The following is a 24,419-nucleotide window of genomic DNA, read 5'->3' on the forward strand; positions in this document are numbered from 1 at the left end:
GCCGTTACATGAATTATAGCGCCCTCTAGTGGTTGTTTCGAATACATGTGGGTGTTAGTGACTTACACGACTGGAGCGTCTTGGAAACAAGACTACACCACAACTGTTTGGCAATCCGTCCTTCGGCGGCTGCTGACGACACACAGCCCGAGTGCTTCCGAAAACGAGGAGTATCAAAAGAGTGCACGGAAAGACAAGATGGCGTCAAGTGAGTCAGGAGATGATTCTCTGTATCCAATCGCAGTTTTAATCGACGAGTTAAGAAATGAAGATGTCCAGGTATGATGATGTTTAATTGTTGTGGCTAATGGTTGGCCGATCCAAAAATTTAGACGCTTTTATGGGATTGATGACAGGCAAAAGATTCGTTTTAATTTTTGATTGTATGTATTGTAAAACGTTACTTACGTCGTTTTGCGAGCTGCGTTGCTAATGCTAGAATTTAGAAAACCATAACTTGTTTAGAAACCAAAACTTGGGTCAGTAAAAAATGTTGTCAATTAATGGTGGGCCCGTCAGAGTGAACACTTAACTGTCGATACTAAAGAGAAGAGAAGTACAATATTATTTGTGGCATAAAATGTAAGTTAAAAGTGAACGGAGCTGTCTGAAATATACGAGACTTCAATAATTTACAATCAACAATTCATTCAATTCAATTTAATTCAATTTAATTTATTAAACAAGAATTAATTAATGAAGATGTTGTGTCTCTCACGCTCTCACAAACTTAAGCATCAACTTGAGTTGAGTCACGACTATACATTTGAAAATAACTCCATGTATGACAGTTGAAGACAACATGTAAAATACTTAGGCCTATTCCCCTATTGCAGCTGCGCGCGCATGTCTGTTACTGCTGACAACGCAATTTGTTTATCTCCCGTGACCTTTTGACAATTTCAACAACACTTTTTATCAGATTCAGATAGTCAATTGCTTTTCATTTAGTAAATTTTTAGTAGAAACATCGAAAACGCTCAGTCTCAGCTTGATTGGGTCGCACTAAATACTGACAACTCACAAACAGTCGCACTAAATACCGACAACTCACGACCCCTCAAGACAAATCACGACAACAATTTTTAAATGCACTTTAACAGAACATTTGAACATAAGTCAAACGGTAAATATATGCACAAGAGTCATTTGCATCTAAATCACTTTCAAACTGTTGAAAAAATTGTATTTTTTACTGTAAAAATGTGTTTTTTACCCTGAATTTAGTAACAAACGGAAATATTCACCGTGTTGTCGTTCGACGTACTTGGACGTTGTTGTCGTTAGTTGTCATGAGGGGTGGTGAGTTGTCGTTATTTAGTGCGACCGGATTGATTGGCCCTATTCGTTCAATCATTAAATTTATTTGCATAGCCCCAGCCTGGCCCCATCAATAGTGACAATACGCTAGACTCCCTCCGCTTCATGGCCCTATGCCCATGTAGCTTCAGGGTGTTAACAAATTATTTGAATAGAAACCAACAAATTTATGCCTAGTTTTTTTCCTCAGTTGTCACTTACCTCGGTAAATAACTACAATGCGCAATGTTACGCAAATGTGCCCTCTCCTTTCTTGCTAGAGTCTGGAAACTATTCAAGGTATTTATTAATAAGGGAATCACTGTGTGGTGAAGAGGTTTTCAACTAGTGGTTTAAACCCGCGCCGAGGCCTGGACTTGATAATTTTACAGAGACGAAGTCGAGGTAAATTATCAATAACCAGGCCTCGGCGGGTTTAAACCACTAGTTGAAAACCGATTCAACACACTTTGATTCCCATTCATAAATACCTTTTCGGTCAAAAAACATCAACACTTTTTGGTCAAAAGGTAAATCAAATGCAAAAACTATGATTTCTTTCAACACAACACCCCTCCAGCTAGGAAATGGTAAGGCCCTCGGGTAAATAACTCCTTATAAGGAGATGCTGTGCGTCTCGCGCGTATCGCGTGATGTTGCACTGTTTCAGCAGTTGCTGTTGACCAATAGGAATGAAGAAACTGTCTTATAAGGACAGGTTCAAGCGCGCGTGTCATGCCCACGTTATAACACTTTTTACTGGTGTTATATCATCTGTTTAAACAACCCCTCGTGATGCCCTCTCGACAAATCAGAATGGATAAACTGTCTTAGGTATTTATGAGCAAGATAACAACACATAATTTCCATGCATTAACTAGCAATTTTTTTCTTTTGTGTTTTAAACTTGCAGTTGCGGCTCAATAGTATCAAGAAGTTATCCACCATTGCTTTGGCTCTTGGTGTAGAGAGAACCCGCAGTGAACTTATTCCTTTTCTTACAGGTATTTGCAAACAGTAGGGCCATTGAATTAAAGGATTTGGGTACTTTTTGTAATTTCTCAAAACACAATGTCTATAGATTTACATTAAACGTGTACGTTCTTACATGCTGACATAATTTTCGTCTGAATCCCATGTTTTAGCAGCGGGTACTGAAATCGATTTAAAGATGTTAAATTTGCATAAGGTTATAGCGATTCAGAACCGCAATGCGTTGTTGGAAGGCAGATGGGGCAGTTTGCTATGAGGTGTATCATGTCAAGCACGACTCGTGCACGCATTGCCTATATCTTTGTGTGGGTTCAACAGCGCCCTCTCTCGATATTTTGTAATTAGCGATAGACCTTATCGGGAACTGTTAGTAATAGATGATTTGACTTATTTGATTTTCTAGACACTATATATGATGAGGATGAAGTGTTACTGGCATTGGCTGAGCAGCTTGGTAGCTTCACTGCATTGGTAGGAGGATCAGAGTTCGTTCACTCACTGCTGGTAAGTTCACAAATCCCTGTATGTCCTATATTTGGGTCCTACATTTGGGAAGTGTCGTGGCCGAGCAGTTTAGAGCACCAAATACAAACTCTGGTGTTTCTTGGTGGCTTCACTGCATTGGTAGGAGGGTCAGAGTTCGTTCATTTTCTATTGGTAAGGTGACAATAACTTAAAATTTTGGAAGAACTCCTCTTTGAAGTTAGCTTGTCTGGCTTTGAAGTAAGCTAATTCCCCAGTCGTGACACTTGTGTCCCTTGCTTCGTCTTTCGGATAGGACGTAAAGCCGTTGGGCCCATGTGTTGCGCAGCGTATGTAAAAGAACCCAGTGCACCTATCAAAAAGAGAAGGGGTTCGCGCCGTTTTTCCTGGCTGGTTGGCAGCATATTGCCCCACATCACCTTGTAAATCGAGGGATAACGAGGGTGTCTTTGTTAGCAGAGCGGAGGTTTCTAGTAGGAATGCATGGAGTGAATAATTATTATTATTATATTTATCTTGTGTTTGTACGTAAGCTTTCTGAAGAACACTCAGCGGCTGATATGGAGGCTAACTTATATTATTATATTCATCTTGTCTTTGTTTCCTTGTTGTGGCCTCCATTGGAGAGTCTAGCGACTGTAGAGGAGACGGTTGTCCGTGACAAAGCTGTTGACTCATTACGTAAGCTGTCTGAAGAACACTCTGCGGCTGATATGGAGGCTAACTTATATTATTATATTCATCTTGTCTTTGTTTCCTTGTTGTAGCCTCCATTGGAGAGTCTAGCGACTGTAGAGGAGACGGTTGTCCGTGACAAAGCTGTTGACTCATTACGTAAGCTGTCTGAAGAACACTCTGCGGCTGATATGGAGGCTCACTTCTACCCATTAGTCAAACGGCTCTCGTCTGGTGATTGGTTCACGTCTCGCACGTCGGCCTGTGGATTGTTTAGTGTTTGTTACACTAAGTGTCCAAACAACATCAAGTCAGAGTTACGCACGTAAGTCAATTTGACATCTTCCAGTGTGCGTTAATCTTCCATTAAGATGCTCAAACCGGAGTGTGATAATTGGCCATAACCTACTCCCAGTTTTTATACTGCGCTCTGCGTATTGTGAGTTTCAATGCGTTTTGAGACCTCAGAATTAGATTTTGAAGTCTCAAAATCAAGCATCTGAAAGCACACAACTTTGTTTGACAAGGGTGTTTTTTCTTCGACGACCAATTGAGCTCAAATTTTGTTGAGATAGACCAAGTGAGAAGACTGGTCTTGGACAACTACCAATAGTGTCCAGTGTCTTTAACGTCCATATACAAAAATATAGAGTGATAAAATTACACTAAGTACACTGTTGCATTGAACTGCTTTTTAAAAGAATCTGTATTATTTGTTAACTGCAGCCAGTTCAGAAACTTGTGCACAGATGAAACACCAATGGTAAGACGCGCTGCTGCCAGTAAACTGGGAGAATTCGCCAAGGCAGTAGAATTGGAATATCTCAAGTCTGATGTCATCCCTATGTTTGTCAACCTTGCTGCTGATGAACAGGTAATAAATGAATCAAACTCAAAGGGTGCGTTCGATTAGCTTCCCTGCGTCGACCTCGATCTGCCCCCTGTAGGTTCGAATAGCTTTGACGCCATTCCAGGGGCTTACCAGGGTCAGTCAGCCCCAAGTGCCCTGCTTCGGGAACAGTCACTTGGGGCTGGCCCGATTTGTATGACGTCACCACGAGAGGGTGAGTGATTGTTCGTTGAGCTCTTGTCAGGGGCTCATCCGAATGAGCACCGCGGGGTCGACACAGGGGGAAGCTAACCCATGCACCCAAAGTATTCCGATAATGATTAAATTTGACAATAGAGCGATAAATGGAAACCTTTGGTTTAAGCTTTGACGTCATTCTAGGGGCTCACCCGGGTCAGCCCCAAGTGCCCTGCTTGTGGAACAGATCACTTGGGGCTGCCCCGATGTGCATGACGTCACCACAAGAGGGTGAGTGATTGCTCTATGAGCTCTTTTCAGGGGGCTCACCAGTATGAGCTTCGCCGGGCCGACACAGGGGGAAGCTAATCGAACGCACCCAAAGTATTTCAATAATGATTAAATTTGATAATAGAGCAATGAGTGGAAACCTTTGGTTTAAGCTTTGACGTCATTCCAGGGGCTCACCCGGGTCAGCCCCAAGTACCCCAAGTAATTTCTCACTAAAATATTTAAATTGGTTTGAGACCTCAGCTGAGATCTCTAACTAAAGCATCTGAAAGCACACAACTTGTGCGACAGGATGTTTTTTCTTCCATTATTCTCTCGCAACTTTGTCGACCAATTGAGTCCAAATTTTCACAGGTTTGTTATTTTATGCATATGTTGAGATACACCAAGTGAGAACACTGTTCAATTTTTCAAAGGTGTCCAGTGTCTTTAAGACACTAACACATATACGTACAAAGATTATTTGTTGTCGTTTGATCTTAAAAGTAATGGTATGGTGTCGTAGCCGAGCGGATAAGAGCACTGAACCGAAGCTCTTGTGATTCTGTTCAGCAGAGTGTGGGTTCGGGAGTCGTGACACTTGTGTCCCTGAGCAAGACATTTAACTTTATGCTTCTCTCCACCCAGGGGCACCTTTGAGGGCAGAGAATGTTCTTGTGATTGATTAGGTGTGAAAATCAGTCTATAAAAACTTGTTATTATTAATATGATTATTATTATTATTTAATGTTACTTCTGTTTTTAATGAATGTTAGGACTCTGTGCGCCTGTTGGCAGTGGAAGCCTGCGTCAGCATTGCAACATCTCTATCACACGAGGACACAGAATCTTTAATCATGGTGACGCTGAGACAGTGCGCAGAAGACAAGTCATGGAGGGTGCGCTATATGGTAGCCGACAAGTTTACTGATGTAAGTAACTTACAGCGTTTTCCATGTCATTACAAAACAAATAACCCCAAACTTTTCAGATGCAACTAGGGCCCAGTTTCATGGCTCTGCCCACCGTAACCACAGAATCAGCCCTTACGAAAGCAGGGAACTCTGTGCTGACATCAAGCATATTTCATGGGTATGCACAGAATTTGTCGGTAATTCGGCGCTTGCACAGAAGTGGAGAATGGTGATAGTAAGGGCAGAATTCAGTGGTTATCAGTGCCATGAAACTGGGCCTAGATTCTTAAAATATAGAAATTCGCGTATTTATTAGTGCTGGGCGAATAGTGAAATTTGGTTTTCGGTTAACCGCTGACCAACTATCTGAAATTAACCGGATATTCAAATATTTTTTTCTCGCCGCTAGAGGGCGCTATTAAAAAAAACTTTAAAAAACAAAAAAATACACATTTTTTTGGCGGCTACAGGGAGCTGTTCATTTGTAAATGAGATCTTTCTGTGTCACTCGGTTCATTCCTAAAAATAACCGGATCTAATTTAAAGATGGCGATTTGCCTTTTCTTTTGATCGTGATTGACTCTACGTGAAGGGAAACTTTCGTAATCTTTGAACAAATTCTGTCAGAAATGTCATTGTTTTAACTCTTCACGGAGGTGAGCATAGTTAAATGTTTAATTTATGCTGTTTATGCTGTCTTAGTAGAAGTTTCATAAGGATTCAGACAAAACATTTCTATCAGTTGTCGCCCCGACGATCGGTTAAGATATCCGGTTAAGAAGAAAAAAGACATTCGCAGTTACGGATAGAAAAACCTATTCGCCATTAACCGGATATTTGAATTATTCGCCCAGGCCTAGTATGGGTGCGTTCGTTTAGCTTCCCTGGGTCAAAAACTTGAAATACTGTATGGCAATTGTACGGCTATTTGCATGGTAGTGCGTTTGTTCTTTTCTGTGTGTCATCGAACCAAAAAATGCAGCAAATGTGAACGCATAATCTGCTGATAAGCGTAGAAACTGCGAGCATCATGAGGCGGGTATACTTTTTTTAGTATGTCATTTAGCACAAACAATAATAAGGCAGCGCGGGGACAAGCGTGAATGGGCAGTCGCGTACGTGTGTAAAGCGCACATGCCAAATGTAAAAAAAATCGCGGCAATGTGTGTTCTTTTAAAATTAAAATTGTTCCATAAACACGCACCACATCAAACATGTCTGCGCCCAGGGTGGCTTCAAAACGCAGAGCAAGTTAGCGCTCTAGTCAATAGCTCTATGGTAGTGGTGGTTTTGAAAAGAACCAGTGGTTAACGACTCAACGTTTCGATCAGTATGCTCTGTCTTCAGGTAAATACTGGGTAAAAATGCTGAAATCTTTTTTATTTTACGGTTTTGCTTTTTTGTGTTACAAGGTTTTCATCTGTACTGCTTTTTCATTAACTACCGCAACGATTTACCATTCTTCAATAATTTTTTTATGCTAAGCAAATTTTTGTGCTTAGCAGCTCTATGAAATCGGGCCCTGGTGTGGTTATGAACACATAATTTGAAATTGTTTTGCCTTTGTGTAACCTATAGTTGCAGCAAGCTGTTGGACCTGAGATCACAAAGCAAGATTTAGTGGGAGCATTTCAGAGCTTGTTGAAGGACTGTGAGGCGGAGGTGCGCGCAGCTAGTGCACACAAAGTCAAGTCGTTCTGTGAGAACCTGGCCCCAGACGCCAGGGAACAGATCATTATGACTAATATTCTTCCGTGTGTGAAGGTATGGTTCATTTCCTGATTACATCAATGACTTAAAGGAACACGTTGCCTTGGATCGGTCGGGTTGGTCTTTGAAAAGCGTTTGTAACCGTTTGTTGTAAAATGCATATGGTTAGAAAGATGATTTAAAAGTAGAATACAATGCTCAACACAAACATGCCTCGAAATTGCGCGGTTTACTATTTACCTCGTCGACTAACACGGTCGGCCATTTATGGGAGTAACACGGTCGGCCATTTATGGGAGTTGACTCCCATAAATTCTACTTTTAAAATATTAGTCAGTTTATGTATATGGTGGATTACACAAAGTGCTTACACTGCAATCAAATGTTTTCTACTATCATTATCTTCAAACTGTTTAAGTTGAATGTAAATCTGTGGACACTGTGTTTTGTGTTACAAAAAGTACCCAAATACTTTAAACTTATGTGAGCAATGTGATTTCTTCTTTTTGGAGATTAGTAAAGTTTCTTATGTATTATGCTGAGTCAAGAAATGCACTATGCTGCCCACCAATATTGGAGCTTGTCTGCTACAATGATAGTAAGTGTGATCCAGGATGTTTTGTTATACCTCGGTAACAAATTGTGACCTTTTACTGGTCAAAAACCAATCACGTGATACAACACAAAGACGCATGTAACATGGCTCTGGGGTGGGGTAAAATGAAAAGTGATGTACACTGTTGTACATCACCTTGATCGTTCCCACCTTTGGACGATTTCTAGCGCTGTGTACGAAACACCCGCGGGTTCGAGGGAACAGTAAAGAATTTTTTCTTATTTGAACTGTTTGTCTGCTTATTAAACAATGAATACTCCGTGTAATAATGTTTGAAGATATGACAACAGAACTTCGAGAAGAGGAATAACAATGTTACCAAGGTATAACAAAACAATTGTTGCACGCTGTGACTGGGGTCCATGGGTTTTGTACACCCTCGGTGGCAAGTGGCACCCTCGGCTTTACCTCAGGTGCAATTTGCTCCGTCCGGTGTACAAAACGCCATGGATCCCGCCACAGCGTGCAACAATTGTATAATGTAAAAGTAATGTAAGCGTTACGTATTTACCTATTCATGTGTTCACCCCAACTGTTTATGATACATTTCAGGAGTTGGTGTCTGATGCTAACCAGCACGTAAAAAGCGCATTGGCTTCTGTCATCATGGGATTATCGCCAATCTTGGGGAAAGACAAGTAAGTTAGCTTTTACCTAATTAACACTTTACACTGAACAAGGTTGTTGCAAATTTTGTTCCAAGGGATTTTAAATAGGGAATAAAAGGGTAGCGACGAGTTCTTAAACGGGGCAAGGGCCTTTAGCGCACGACCACAACCCTGCAAGGTTTAAACGGACATTTAAGAACGAGTCAACACTCTTTTATTCCCATTAATAAATGCCCTTCTGTTAAAAACATAAAAAAATAAAATTATAGACACTTTCGACATTCAAGGATTGAACATATTTTTCCAACAACTTTGTGAACAATCTGTTTGGTGCGCGTGGGTTGTGTGTACTCTCGTTTAGAAATAGATTACGCGCTGTTACTAATAGCTATGAATTGCGTTCCGTGTATACAAAATTGGCAGACATGAGCTTGCCCGCTCCAGGTGGTCATTATCAACCGTTTAAACACCCCCACGTGACGCGCTCTCCACCAATAGGAATAGCGAAACTGCCTGAGGTATTTATGAAAGGCATGTAGTCAACAGTCAGTGTAAAGATTGAGTAACAACTCTTTTGTTTTCCTTTTCCTGGATTTGTTACATTTCTTCTCTTTTTTTAATGACTGTTTATTTTGTGTTAAAGTGTTAAAGCAATTTTTATGAAATTTGTCACTGCTTTGATGAATAAAAAAACAAAACAAAACATTGAGTATTAAAAACACAGATATGAGAAACTTCCTTTTATGGTTATTTTCGGATTTGATTTGATTTGACATGGTTTGTTCACAATAACTCTTTGTAGAGTGTCATGGCCGAGTGGTGAAGAGCATCGAATTCAAGTTCTGGTGCGTTTTCACCGGAGTGTGGGTTCGAATCCCGGTCGTGACACTTGTGTCCTTGAGCAAGATACTTTACTATAATTGCTTCTCTTCACCCAGGGGAATAAATGGGTACCTGCGAGGGTAGAGGTTGATATTGTGAATGAAAAAGCCTTTGGAGCGATATAAACTGTTGCCCAGGTTGTATACTCCCAAGGGAGCTGAGAAACATTAAAAAGGGATGTTATTGGCCCTATGACCAGGGCACTAATGTAAAGCGCTTAGAGAATTAAGTGTTAAATCTATATAAATCAAAAAATTATTAAAATTATTATAACAAATGTATTTGCGGCCAGAGGCAGAATTACAACATTTGTACATGCACATATTTAAAAACTTCAAATCCAAGATTGGAATTAAACAGAGAAAGCAAAGAGGTCTTAAGCAAATCAAAATTATAATTGAAAGAGGACAATAAAATAGAAGCCAACGATAATTTTAAAAAAAATTATGTTAAAAAGGTACCAAGGCACGTACTGTCATTCAATACTTGGGTTTTCATGTTTACATTGATTGGTTAAGCATTGACTCTTAGTACAAACCCATGGCCCATTCCCAGTCAATCAAATACAACATGTACTTGTATTAGCCATGACTGGACGTCCAGTCTCTGATTCACTATCTACGACGTCCTGTGTATTGACCCAATTCAACTGACGTCATCATTAGAATTATCTTGGATGCGCCACTTTGGTTGGCAATGTCACTGTGTGTTATTACACGTTAACCTATTGCCCACCAAAACGGTGAGCGTGGCACAGTCACCGCATGTGACGTGCGCGCAAGGGGTTAGTAGAGGGGGGCGCTACATAGCCAACAATTTGTCAGCAAAATTATTTGTTGTTTTTCCCCTGATTGAATTAAAGGCAGTGGACACTATTGGTAATTACTCAAAATAATTAGTAGCATAAAACCTTACTTGGTAACGAGTAACGGGGAAAGGATGATAGTATAAAACACTGTGAGAAACGGCTCCCTCTGTAGTGCCATAGTTTTTGAGAAAGAAGTATTTTTCCACGAATTTGACTTCGAGCCCTCAGATTTAGAAGTTCAGGCCTTGAAATCTGAAAGCACACAAATTCGTGTGACAAGGTTTTTTTTTCTCACATTATTATTTTGCAACTTAGACGACCGATTGAGCTCAAATTTTCACCGGTTTGTTATTTTGTGCATAATTGTTAAAAAATACACCAACTGTGAAGACTAGTCTTTGACAATTACCAATAGTGTCCACTGTCTTTAACTGTGTGTGTTTCTTGCGTCACCAATTTTTCCGCCCTTTAGATATCATATCTTCCAAACTTTTTGAGCAAACGATATTTACCCCAAAAAAATGTCCCTGTTATAATACATCTTAGGTACAATTGTGTAGTTTGTATTTACAAATAAGATTGATTTGAAGAATGGGAAAACGTTGCTATAGTTTATGATAAAGCGGTACAAGGAAAACATTATAACACACAAAAGCAAAACTGTATAACAATGTTTTTTTTTTTTTACTCAGATTCCTAAAATATAACTTTAACCTCAAGACATTGATCTGATAAGCATGTGATGAATTTAAAGAATTTTTTAATATTTTTTTTATGATCTTCCCGTCAAGGGAACTTTGCAAACTACCCATAAGGGGATTATAAACACCAAGCTGGCAACAGCCAGTCTCTCTCATACAAACATTGGTTTAACGTCTATGATTATGAATTGCACAAATTAAGAAACTGTGATTCAGTACCTAGACAACAATATTTATTCTAGCTTTTGTAAAATTGGCCGTTGGGACCTGGGGATTGGAACCCAAAACCTTGTGAAATTGGGTGCGTTTGATTAGCTTCCCTGTGTCAACCCCGAGGTGCTCATGCAGTTGAGCCCCTGACAAGAGTTAATCGAACGATCACTCACCCTCTTGTGGTGACATAATGCACCTCAGGCCAGCCCCAAGTGACCTGTTCCACAAGACCCGGGTGAGCCCCTGGAATGACGTACTGGGGGCAGATCGGGGTTGACCCGGGGAAGCTAATCGAACGCACCATGTAAGTCCTGCAGTCTAACCACGTAACCCCTAATGTTTTGTTGTTTTGTTATTGTAGAACCATTGAGCACCTGTTGCCTCTGTTCTTGGCCCAGTTGAAGGACGAGTGCCCAGAAGTACGCCTCAACATCATCAGCAACCTGGACTGCGTTAACAATGTGATTGGTATCAAACAGCTATCCCAGTCATTACTACCCGCCATTGTGGAACTTGCTGAGGATACTAAATGGCGTGTACGACTGGCCATTATTGAGTACATGCCGCTACTGGCCGGCCAATTGGTTAGTAGTAGCCATGACTCAATTGTGCTGAGTTGTGCATGTCATGAGGCCACATGGAGTTGCCAGCTTCTCATGCTTTCATGCATGTTTACTGCTTCGATGATCATGCACATCTCTAAGCTCAATGAGTGGTTTCATTCCTTGCTATCATTCTGTTGCTATAAGACCTTTATCATGCTGATTGGGTCATGTTCCTTGTATCTAATAACAGTAATACTAATAGTAAATAATAATAACATTCAGTGTTCTCCACACAGCGTAAATTGGGAGGGCGGGGCGCCCTCCTAAAATTTAGGCCGCCCTGCCAAAAATTTAGGCCGCCCTGCCAAAGAATTGGCCGCCCTGCTAAAACTATTGGCCGCCCTGCCCAAAAAAGGACAAAGAGATTATTTTTAGACTGCATTTAATAAGATCAAACGAGTACCTGACAAGCCAAAACCGACTTCAAAACTTCCGCATCAGTAATCGTAAACAAACCTTAAAACTCGATGTACACGCGGACGGCCACTTGGTTCGTGTACCGAGTGCATCAACCAACCAGGCACACAGTCGACGTCGCCCAGACCATGGAAATACCCACTGCATACATAGTGCATAAACAGTCCGCACGCTGTTATTGGCCGTTGATAGACTCCAACACAACACGCACTTTCACAAACTGAGAAAGCATTGCCCAACAGTGTTCCACACCCATGTACAGAATGGTACAATGTACAGCCTCGAAGCATATTCAAACATGTCGACTTTCGCCCATTGAGGGCATGCGCGATGCGGGGCAATGTTCATTGATAAATAAACTGTTCGGAGCATTACCGATCGTTGAATCTCGATGATTTTATTGCAAACAAAATTCCTAACGACGGAACCACTAATCAATAATCCATGAAAATGGTTTGTGATGGAAAAAGTATTATTTAGGGCCATAAATTTGGGGGTAAGATCGTCCAAAAATGTTTTTTTGGGTTTTTTTTTTTTCCCCGTTTTAAAATTGCACACGAAGGCCGTCCGATCACCCGCTTTTTTAAATTACGACGTGCGGCATTCCGATCATCCCTTTGAGGTTATTAGCACGAGGCACAAAGCAAAATGTATAACAAATTGTAGTCTTGATTTAGTTTTTGAAATAAGGTTGTTCTGACCGAAACGGATGTCAATCAATGTAGCGTCGTCGGGCCCAGGGGTTAATTCATTATTTTAAGAAAATGGTTTTCTCAAGCATTTGTTGCTTTCACGTCTGCTGACGTCGCCAATTTTAATTAAGTCATTTTGACAGGCGCCATTTTGATTACATCATGCCGTCTCCTAAAAAATAAGTCAGTGGAGAACACTACATTTATAAAGCGCTTAATACGGGTTTCTAAGCTCTGAAACATAAAAGTAATCAAATAAACTTATTAAAGACCAAGAAGTGTACGAGAACACACAAAAAATGTAAATTTTAAGTGGGAAGAAATAGCTGAAACTGAACTGGCTTTATAGATGGATTTAAATAAGTGGGGTTTGAGAGCGGTTTTAAATCAGTCCAGTGTAGTGGAGTGAATGCTAATACTCATTTTGCAAATAGGAACCAGACTATTTTGTTCTTCCAGCCTCCGTTTGGAAACATTGATTTAAATGGGAGAAATTCAAGATGGCTGCATGCACCATGATAAAGGTCTATCATTAGCTTCTTTGCCTTACTGGCTCCTTGTGTCACGGAGTAACTTGCCTTGCAAACGTTTCCAATCATTTTCCTTAATTTGAGTTGTTTTCCTTGGGTGGCATGGTTGGCTTGTGCGTCAAGCGCTCGCCTCTCACCGAGGTGACCCTGGTTCGATACCCGGCCAGGCCTTATGTGAGTTGAGTTGTGCGTTGGTCCTTTGCTGTGCCACAAGGGTTTTCCCAGACCATCCGGTTTGTCATACCTGTCCAGAACACTTTGTCATGTTCTTCTAGAACCGTTTGACATACCGGTATATAATAATAATAATAATCATAATAATAATAACGGCTTTTATATAGCGCTTTATACATCATGTCTCAAAGCGCTTCCAACATTATAAGCACTGGTCACTGGGCCTTCAATCATTCCTTAAACCATCTCAGCTCCCTGGGGAGTATACAGCTGGTGCTGCCAAATATGTAGCGCAATCAAGGCTAATCAATCACAAGAACCATCTCTGCCTTCACAGGTGCCCATTTAACCCCTGGGTGGAGAGAAGCAATTATAGTTAAGGGTCTTGCTCGGGGACACAAGTGTCACGGCTGGGGATTCGAACCCACACTCTGCTGAACAGAAACAGCAGAGCTTGAGTTCAGTCCTCTTTTTACCGCTGGGCCACAAGACGTCTTACTATCTGATTTTACAGTTCACATTTTCAGCTGCCTTTAGTGATAATGGGAAGTTGTTTTGAAAAACCTTGAGAAATTTGTTCAAAGATCAATGTTAAAGGGTATATGTACTTTTTGTAGGGCACAAAACACAATGTCCACACATTCAAATTAAACTTACACAGTTTGAAATTAATGATGGTAGAAAGCTTCCGCTAAAATACTACTTGCTGAGGTGCTGTAGTTTTTGATAAATGAGTAAAACAAGTCACGAAAATAATTTTCGTCTCTAAAGACGAAAATTATTTTAGCATGTAAAACAGATTTTCGTGACATTGTTTTACTCATTTCTCAAAAAGTATACAGCACCTCAGATAGTATTATTTTATGGTAAGCTTTCTACCATCGTTATCTTCAAACAGTGCAAGTTTGATTTGAACCTGTGGACATTGTGTTTTGTGTTACAAAAAAAGTACCCAAATCCTTGAAAGACACTGGACACTATTGGTAATTGTCAAAATTGTGAAAATTTGAGCTTGATTGGTCGTCGAAGTTGCGAGATAATAATGAAAGAAAAAACACACTTGTTACACGAAGTTGTGTGCTTTCAGATGCTTGATTTCGAGACCTCAAATTTTAAATCTGAGGTCTCGAAATCAAATTCGTGGAAAATTACATCTTTCTCAAAAACTACGTTACTTCAGAGGGAGCCGTTTCTCACAATGTTTTATATTATCAACCTCTCCCCATTACTTGTAACCAAGTAAGGTTTCATGCTAATAATTATTTTGAGTAATTACCAATAGTGTCCACTGCCTTGAATGTAAGGACTCTTTGACTCTTCACCAAGGCACTATTTGACACCGTACTCCTATGTTATTTTAGTTGTCCAATGACTGACCACTAATCACTCCTGTTTGTTAAAACTTGATAGCTTCTTAAAGGCAGTGGACACTGTTGGTAATTACTCAAAATAATTATCATCATAAAACCTTTCTTGATTACGAGTAATGGGGAGAGGTTGATGGTATTAAACATTGTGAGAAACGGCTCCCTCTGAAGTGACCTAGTTTTCGAGAAAGAAGTAATTTTCCACGAATTTGATTTCGAGACCTCAAGTTTAGAACTTGAGGTCTTGAAATCAAGCATCAGAAAGCACACAACTTCATGTGACAAGGGTGTTTTTTCCTTTCATTATTATCTTGCAAATTCAACGCATATGTTGAGATACACAAACTGTGAAGACTAGTCTTTGACAATTACCAATAGTGTCCACTGCCTTTAACATGATCTGTCATTTCATTATATGAAGCCTTTGTTCTTAGTAGCATTCTTACTGATTGTTGGTATTTTTATTGCATTTTTCCCCCTCATGTCATTGTCTGGCCAGTTGGTGCATTGATCTTCCTATTGCAAACATAACTTGCATTGGCATCATACTTTGCTCATTTTTGCTTTCAAAAATTAATTTTGACCAGTTGTTCATGTTTGTTTGATTGTTGATACCATGTACTGGTTAACTTTTGGAGAAGAAAAAACAGACACTCTGCAAGTAAAAAGGAAACAAGTTTAATATATTTTAAAGAAAAATTGATTTTTTAATCACTCATTGTTAAATTGAAACCAAAAAACCAACAACACTTGCGAGTAAAAAAGAAAGAAGTTTTTATATTTCAAAAGACAAATAGATAGGGGGCCTATTTCAAACACTTCAAACCAACAACATTTTTTCTTTGAAAAACAATGTCTGACTATAGACGATGTGACTTCTGACGGCGCATACCACCGATCAAAACCTGTGTTTTGGCAGCCAGCTAGAAAGTACACGCAATCTTACCATGACTGCACCTCTTTTTGCCCAGCGAAACATGACGTGTACAGTGTTGTGTCAACAGAGGGCGGTTTGAATGTAAACAAAGGTCACATCGTCGATAAAGTTATCCGACAAGCATGGAAACTGGTAGAAGTAACAAGGGCTTGTATCCTTTGCTGAGATCCTCAGTGTTGGCAGCTCTGTGTGCTAATGTTCATACGACACGCTGTATATTATAACTGATTAATCTCTAGCCCTGTAATATAGTGCAAGCTTAAGCCATTTGCGTGTTAGTTTTGAGTATTGGAGAGGTTTCGCATGCGAACGGATATAATTAGTGCGACGGATACATCATCATTATGATGTCATACTCTACTCGCTATCCGCTATACGTGCAGACGACACTGGTATCCTGCTTGATACACGTAAGTAGGTTACGGATAGCTAAACGTATGCGTATGCGTTTCCGTTCTCGTGCGAAACCTCCCTAATGTCTGGTACAATGACTTGCTTAGTCACAAGTTACCGCTTATACATTTGAATTCCTCAGACTACAGAGACAGTTGCTATGTCACATAATTCGGGGCGAGCTTTTGTGAACATGGAGCAACCTCTAGATGAGCAGACCCTTGTACCATTGTGCCATACTTGCCATTCAGAATCCTGTATGGGTGTTCACCGTCTCTTGCGTAACTACGCAAAAGCTTGCCCTGAATCGTCTGACATACACGCAACTGCCTCTATAGTCTGTTGAATTCAAACTTAAGTGGTGACTTGTGATCAAGCACGCCATTGTTCCAGACAACATTCAAATCTAACTCGCTAATGGCTTATTCTCTGCTGGTGATTACAGAGTGCAAGTCAGAGATTAACATCGGTCACAATACACATGTGTGTTGTCTGAATCCTCATAGGTTCTGAAATGTCTTATGACCCCAGGCAAGTAGGGAGATTGCCTTTTCTAACCAATATGAAAAATGTTCTTATTTGTACAATTTCTAAACATCCTAATGCCACTACAGGGGGTGGAATTCTTTGACGAGAAACTCAACAGTCTTTGTATGACTTGGCTTGTAGATCATGGTGAGTATTATACGTAAAGAGTTGGTTGGAGCCAGAAGGCCACATCGAGCCAGGCTTGTCTGCACTGTACACACTGAGTGATGCAACCGCAAATACTTGTAGTTTTGTAAGCCTCAATTAGAAAGGCACTGGGGTGGATTTCACAAAGGTAGTCCTAACTTAGGACTAGTCCTAGGCAATGCTAAGAGATAGGACTGGTCCTAAGTAGTAGTAGTTTACAGCAACTGTCTTGACAATAAATCCAGGTATTAGTTTAGGAATGAATGTTTTATTAGTTTTTAAAGTTTGACCCAATTTGACCTAGTCGTAAGGGCCAAACTGAAAGTTGAAGTGACCAAATAATCCTAGGCTTCGTTTTTAGATTTGTCAAGGCAACCTTAAGCGCAAAACCTTTGCCATCAGCCGCGGCTGATAATCTGCCATGTAATGCTGGGATCTTTTACCACTCCAGACGGGGCCCCTGTCTTTAATCTGCAAGGATAAAGACGGGTACCTGCTACTCGGATCCAGTGATTCTATTGGATACAATGATATCATTGGATAATTGTGCAGTGACACGAGCTTTCCATAGATGCCCAAACAGTACACTCCTATCACGTCCGCCATAGAATTTGACTATTACCAAAGGTGTTCAGTGTCTTTAAGCAGATTTTCTTAATGTTTTCTTAGCTTATCATTAGGGACTTTTTGTTTTCGACAATAGATGGTTCTGCGACGGTTGTTCAGCTAAACGTTGTCGTTTTCAGCACAACGAAGATTCATCCAAGTACTGTCGTAGAAATTGAGGGACGACCGTCCTCAAAGCCGACTCATGCGCAGATGACGCCAAATGTCATCTTTACCGTCGCAGAACCATCCGTCGTCGAAAACGAAAAGTCCCTATTGTATATCGAATGCTACACTGTCTATATGACATTGTTTTAACTGCCATAGCTTGGCTATGGCCCAATTTTTATAGAGCTGCTTAAGCACAAAAGGTAGCTAAGAGCAACAAAACTTTGCTTAGCAGAATAAGGTTACCGGCCACACTACCATGTCATGAATATAATTTACGGCTGGTGTCCTGCTCATTTCTGTTTAGCAGAAAATTGTTAAGCAATATTGTCTGCTTAAGCAGCTCTCTGAAATTGGGCCCATACCTTTTGTGTTTGCTTCTGCTGGTGGTAATAAAACTTGTAAGTGTTTTATTTTATAAATTTTAAACTCACCTCACATAAATGAAGTAATCAACATTCTACATATATTTATTTGCTTTAGTTTTTGCTATAAGGGAAGCAGCTACCAACAATCTGAAGAAACTCGTTGAGAAGTTTGGAATTGAGTGGGCTCAGGTAAGGATTATACTGTTAGTTAATAATAATAATAATAATGATATTCGGTTTTTATATAAGGCGCCTTATTCACCATGTCTCAAAGCACTTCCAGCATTATTACCCTGATCACTTGTAGGCCTGGGCGAATAACTTGAATATCCGGTTAATGGCGAATATGTTTTCCTGTCCGTAACCGCGAATGCCTTTTTTTTTGCTTAACCGGATATCCGCAAGGGGCGCGAATACCTATTTATAAACCGGATAGTCCTTCTATTACAACCAAGTAACCGTATATTCCTATTATTCGCGATCGTCGGGGCGACAACTGATAGGAATGTTTTGTCTGAATCCTTATGAAACTTCTATTAAGACAGCATAAAACAACATAAATTAAGTATTTAACTATGCTCACCTCCGTGAAGAGTTAAAACAATGACATTTCTGACAGAATTTGTTCAAAGATTATCAAAGTTTTCCTTCGCGTAGAGTCAGTCACGATCAAAAGAAAAAGCAAATCGGCATCTTTAAATTAGATCCAGTTATTTTTATGAATGAACCGAGTGACACTGTCTAAAACTAATATTAATCCGCCCATAAGATCTCATTCACAAATGAACAGCGCCCTCTAGCGGCACAAAAAGGTAGTAGAATATCCGGTTAATTTCGGATAGTTGGCCAGTGGTTAACCGAAAACAAAACTTCACTATTCGCCCAGCACTAATCACTAGGCCATTTCATTCATTAAACCATCTCAGCTCCCTGGGGAGTATACAGCCTGTTCCGCCAAATATGTAGCGCACTAAGCTAAACCAACCACAAGAACCATCTCTGCCCTCACAGGTACCCATTTACCCCTGGGTGGAGAGAAGCAATTATAAGTGTCTTGCTCAGGGACACAAGTGTCACGACCGGGATTCGAACCCACACTCTGCTGAACAGAAGCACCAGAGCTTGAGTTTCGGTGATCTTAACCGCTCGGCCACGACACCCCAGTTATGGAATGGGTCTTTTCCTGCCGGGATTTACACCAAATCCTTCCTAACTTAGGATTAATCTTAGGACTTAGGACGAGTTCGGTTCCTGGATCCATAGATCCAGGAAGCATTGAACCTATCCTAGGTTGGGATGAGTTACTCGTCCTACCTCGAGATAAGATTAATCCTAGTGTTTTGTGAAAGCGGCTCCTGGTGACTTACACAAGCTTGTATCCGCCTGCGCTGTGGACCTCTTTTAGGACGCATCGAACCCATCCTAAGTTGGGATGAGTTACTCGTCCTAACTGGAGATAAGATTAATCCTAGTGTTTTGTGAAAGCGGCTCCTGGTGACTTACACAAGCTTGTGTCACCTGCAACTGTGGACCTCCTATAGACCTTTGTCATGATGCCTCCATCTTGGTCATGTTTCTCATATCAAATAACAATACTGTATGCTAATAATCATTTTGCAAATAGGAACCAGACTATTTTGTTCTTCAGACTATTTTGGCTTGATTACATTGATATCAATTGGAAAATTTCAAGTAGGCTGCACCGTGATAAAGGTCTATTGTCCCTCTTCTGTTTATACACAAACTTTTTTTGCAACAGCTCCCATTGTACACGTTTTCCAATTGCGGACCTTTCCCGAACTGTAGACTCTATTGTCCTGTTTTGTTGTAGGTCCCCGGTTTGAATGTGTATACCTACTCACAATACACCAGAAGGCAAAATGTGTGAGTATCGGTAGTACTGATACTCGCACATTTTGCCTTTTGGTGTATTGGTGCGTGTTTATCTTGCATAGCTGCAGAGCTGTTGACTCTCTGTGACCCTGAAGTCAAGTCTTGATTGAGTCCAATCATTTTGGTACTTTGATAGAGTCTTCGGCTGGCACTGTTAGATTGTAGACTTGCTAGCAACAGTTCAGAGGTGCTGTAGTTCTTGAGATTTTAGTAAAACATTGTCACCAAAATAATTTTCGTCTCAATCTGTCAGTGAGACGAAAATTATTTTGCATATAAAAACACATGTTATGGTAAAATACCAAAACTGGTTAGTGCGTTTTTACATGCTATGTAAAACTGAGACTAACATTATTTTTGTGACATTGTTTTACTCGTTTCTCAAAAAGTACAGCACCTCAGCAAGTAATATTTTAAGGGAAGCTTTCTATTATCATTATCTTCAAACTGTGTAAGTTTAATGTAAACCTGTGGACATTATGTAAAAAATACCCAGACCCTTTAAAGACACTGGAAACTATTGGTAATTGTCAAAGACCAGTCTTCTCACTTGGTGTATCTCAACATATGCATAAAATAACAAACCTGTGAAAATTTGAGCTCAGTCGGTCGTTGAAGTTTCGAGATAATAATGAAAGAAAAAAACCAACCTTGTCACACGAAGTTATGTGCTTTCAGATGCTTGATTTCGAAACCCCAAAATCTAATTCTGAGGTCTCAAAATCAAATTTGTGGAAAATTACGTCTTTCTTGAAAACTATATTACTTAAGAGGGAGCCGTTTCTCACAATGTTTTATACTATCAACAGCTCCCCGTTACGTGTCACCAAGTAAGGTTTCATGCTAATAATTATTTTGAGTAATTACCAACAGTGTACAATGCCTTTAAATGTTTTTTTTTCTTATTATAAATTGTCATTTCAGAGTACCGTTCTCCCCAAAGTCTTGGCCATGTCAAGAGATCAGAACTACCTCCACCGAATGACTTGCTTGTTTTGCATCAATGTGATGGCTGAGGTGGTTGGTGCTGAGGTAACCAATAAACTCCTGATGCCCGTAGTGGTCAGCTTGGCTGCGGACGCTGTGGCCAACGTCAGGTTCAATGTTGCCAAGACATTACAGAAGCTAGCCCCAAATCTAGAAGCAGGGTAAGTACCTTTTTATTTATTTTGTCTTCATTACCAACAATTATTTTTAGTCTCTCACAGTATGCAAAAATAAAGGTTTATCTTTTAACGCTTTGTGTGGACAGAATAAATACATGGAAGTTCACATCTGGTGTAACTCACAACAGATGACCCATTGACCTCCGTGATCGTTACATAAACACAAAGTGACCAATGAACATGACGGTAAACCAGATGTGAGAGTAATTGGGTCGCGTCTGCCTTGACCTCTCAAAACGGAAGTTAATCGGGTTTAACTCGGTGCTGTCTGAACGCAAGGGGAACAATTTACGACCAACACGTCAAGTTAAACCGGTTCGGGTCTAACTTAGTACGCTGTCTGAACATACCCTCAGACAACAACATTGACTGGTGCACAAGCAAGACCCTGTTTGGTTCTCGCTTAAAGGCACTGGGCACTATTGGTAAATGTCAAAGACCAGTCTTCTCACTTGGTGTATCTCAACATATGCATCAAATAACAAACCTGTGAAAATTTGAGCTCAATCAGTCAAGTTGCGAGATAATAATGAAAGAAAAAACACCCTTGTCACACGAAGTTGTGCGCTTACGGATGCTTGATTTCGAGACCTCAAATTCTAATTCTCACGTCTCAAAATCAAATTCGATGAAAATTACTTCTTTCTCGAAAACTATGTTACTTCAGAGGGAGCCGCTTCTCACAATGTTTTATACCATCAACCTCTCCCCATTACTCATTACCAAGTAAGGTTTTATGCTAATAATTATTTTGAGAAATTACCAATAGTGTCCACTGCCTTTAACATTCTAACAGCTCTTTTACGTCAACCCTAATGTAACAGTTTTGTTTGAAATCCTTTGTTATTTTAGTTGTCTACAGAGCCAAGTAAAACCTGTCCTGGACAAACTGTACGGAGATAGCGATGTGGATGTCAAGTTCTTTGCACAGGAAGCAATCACAGGTTTGTTTGTTTATTTGTTTGTTTGTTTGTTTGTTTGTTTGTTTGTTTGTTTGTTTGTTTGTTTGTTTGTTTGTTTGTTTGTTTGTTTGTTTGTTTGTTTGTTTGTTTGTTTGTTTGTTTGTTTGTTTGTTTGTTTGTTTGTTTGTTTGTTTGTTTGTTTGTTTGTTTTGTTTGTTTGTTTGTTTTGTTCCCGTTTCAAGATGGTCAAGATTGTCTGGGGGTCGTTCGAGAGTGTCGGGGTTATCCTGTTTCTTTATATTACGGTTTATGTTCCTTATACTGTATATTTGATGTAGTTTTTTAAAATCTTTTTATCTTCTCCATTTTCTGAGCTTGTGAGGAAATAAACAAAATTTATACAGATAATCTGCAAAACTCCCACAAGGGGATGTAAACTACTTGCAGGTTTTATTCACAATCCATTCACTGGATTTCTTTGTAAATATTTACTCAAATTTATTAGGTGGGTGTTTTTACTTATTTTGAGGGTGAACATGTATATTTCTGTCCTATTAATCTGTGTAGCATTGTAATTGTTTTTGACTAATAATCGTTTTATTCTTGTATATAAATGCAAATGGCAGCTAAAATTCTGTGTATTTATAATTCGGACAATAAAACATTCTAATTCTGATTCTAAACACCAAGATTGCAACATCCAATATCTCCCATACAAACATCAGTGGTTTAACGTCTAGTATTATGAATATTAACTTGGTGATTTTCATAATTTCTAACCTTATTTTTTCTTTATTTTATTTAAATCCAAACATTTTAGCGTGTTCCTAAAGTCTGTGAGCCTTGAAGAGCTAGACCACACCTTGGTTACCACCATTGATGATGACATGAAACGTACTGCAACCCTGGTGTTAAAAAGACCCGTTGCCTTGGATCGGGCGAGTTGGTCCAAGAAAAGCATTTGAAATCGTTTGTTATCAAATGCGTATGGTCGGAAAGATGTTTTAAAAGTAGCATACAATGATCCACACAAATACGCCTTGAAATGGCACGGTTTTCCTTTTACTTTGCAAACTAACACGGCCGGCCATTTTATGGAGTCAAAAATTTGACTCCCACTAAATGGCGTGCCGTGTTAGTTCACGGCGTAAAAGAAAAACCGTGCCGATGCGAGGCATGTTTGTGTGGACCATTATGCTTTACTTTTAAAACAACTTTCTAACCATATGCATTTTATAACAAAATGGTTTCAAATGTTGTAGACCAACTTGCCCGTTCCAAGGCAATGTGTCCCTTTAACCCGTTGGTTATCTTGTTATTACTACAACGATTAGTAAATCACATATGCATAATGAACTACTGATGTATCTTGTATTAAACTATAAATGTGAATAATTTAGCTCGTCTGTGGTTCAAATTTTAGACATGACATAAGTAATAGGGAGCTTTGGTGCTGCCCGTGTGTGGTTTTGTGTTAAATGTCGGGTAATTTTGCTTTTCTATCTCACTGCAAAATGAGTAGGAAACAGTATAGTAATTATTAGATATTGGTCGACACTAGAGCTTTGTAAACTTTGTCCGAATATTGGATTAAACTTGTGACAATACAGTTGTAGGTAGAGTAGCTTCACTTGTAATAGCTAACTAAAGTTCATGGGCTATTTCTACCCGGCTAGTTGATAAATATGCAGCCCAAATTAGGTTTGAAGGAGACTTTAAATCTGAACTACATGTAATTGTATAAATTTATTGTTATCCATAATATGTTAAGTGTCCAGCATTCGATTTCACCAAACTCTTCCTAACTTAGAACTAATCTAAGGATTTAGGACGAGTTCAGTTCCGTATCAAAAGACATTAGTACGCATTGAACCCATCCCAAGTTAGGACCGGTTACTCGTCCTAACTCAAATAGGATTAATCCTAGCGCTTCGTGAAATCAGCTGCAGCAGTTCAGGCTCACATGACCTTGGCCCTACTACATAAAGTTAAAATAGTTGTCTTTGTAACTAATTCTGTACTATTTACAGTCCTCGTTTTTAAATCTAAGACATTCATAGCAATTATCTAAAGATGTAAAGTCCCAACTGAATTTTCTCAACAACAACAAACGGCACTAAACCGTAGGCTACGTTGTAAATTATTGTTGTTCTTTAGAAACGAAGTAGTTCAAGCAATGATTGATGCATTCAAATAGAAAAAAGAGATCCCCAAAATAAAACCACATTTAAAATTTCAGATTGTATTCTATGTTTGTATTTGGATGGAACAACACTATTTACTTTTAAAACACATTGTTAATTTCATGAGAAGGAACACGTTTGGTA

General features: G+C 39.6%; 1 protein-coding gene across 2 annotated transcripts; it reads left to right on the forward strand.

Annotated features, from left to right (window-relative positions):
* The first annotated feature begins 152 nt into the window (after positions 1-152).
* On the forward strand, positions 153-23,082 carry LOC117301359 (serine/threonine-protein phosphatase 2A 65 kDa regulatory subunit A alpha isoform-like). 2 transcript variants are annotated; one of them, XM_033785291.1, is made up of 15 exons: positions 153-279; positions 2,213-2,303; positions 2,696-2,796; positions 3,390-3,494; positions 3,648-3,775; positions 4,177-4,324; positions 5,524-5,679; positions 7,240-7,425; positions 8,540-8,625; positions 11,561-11,783; positions 16,929-16,989; positions 18,247-18,320; positions 20,949-21,172; positions 22,043-22,134; positions 22,913-23,082. In XM_033785291.1, exons 1-15 carry the CDS (start codon positions 199-201, stop codon positions 22,921-22,923), a joined length of 1,767 nt encoding a protein of 588 aa, XP_033641182.1. In that variant the 5' UTR covers positions 153-198; the 3' UTR covers positions 22,924-23,082. The 2 variants fall into 2 exon arrangements, with proteins under 2 accessions (XP_033641182.1, XP_033641183.1); XM_033785292.1 differs by lacking the exon at positions 3,390-3,494 and having other exon boundaries at positions 3,543-3,775.
* The last annotated feature ends 1,337 nt before the right edge of the window (positions 23,083-24,419 follow it).

Source organism: Asterias rubens, chromosome 17 (genome assembly GCF_902459465.1).
Source record: "Asterias rubens chromosome 17, eAstRub1.3, whole genome shotgun sequence".
Classification (NCBI taxonomy): domain Eukaryota; kingdom Metazoa; phylum Echinodermata; class Asteroidea; order Forcipulatida; family Asteriidae; genus Asterias; species Asterias rubens.

Coding starts and splice junctions, on each gene's coding strand:
- LOC117301359 (XM_033785291.1), top strand. CDS start 199: ATGGCGTCAAGTGAGTCAGGAGATGATTCTCTGTATCCAATCGCAGTT. Junction 280..2,212: donor TAAGAAATGAAGATGTCCAG/GTATGATGATGT, acceptor TTAAACTTGCAG/TTGCGGCTCAATAGTATCAA. Junction 3,776..4,176: donor ATCAAGTCAGAGTTACGCAC/GTAAGTCAATTT, acceptor TGTTAACTGCAG/CCAGTTCAGAAACTTGTGCA.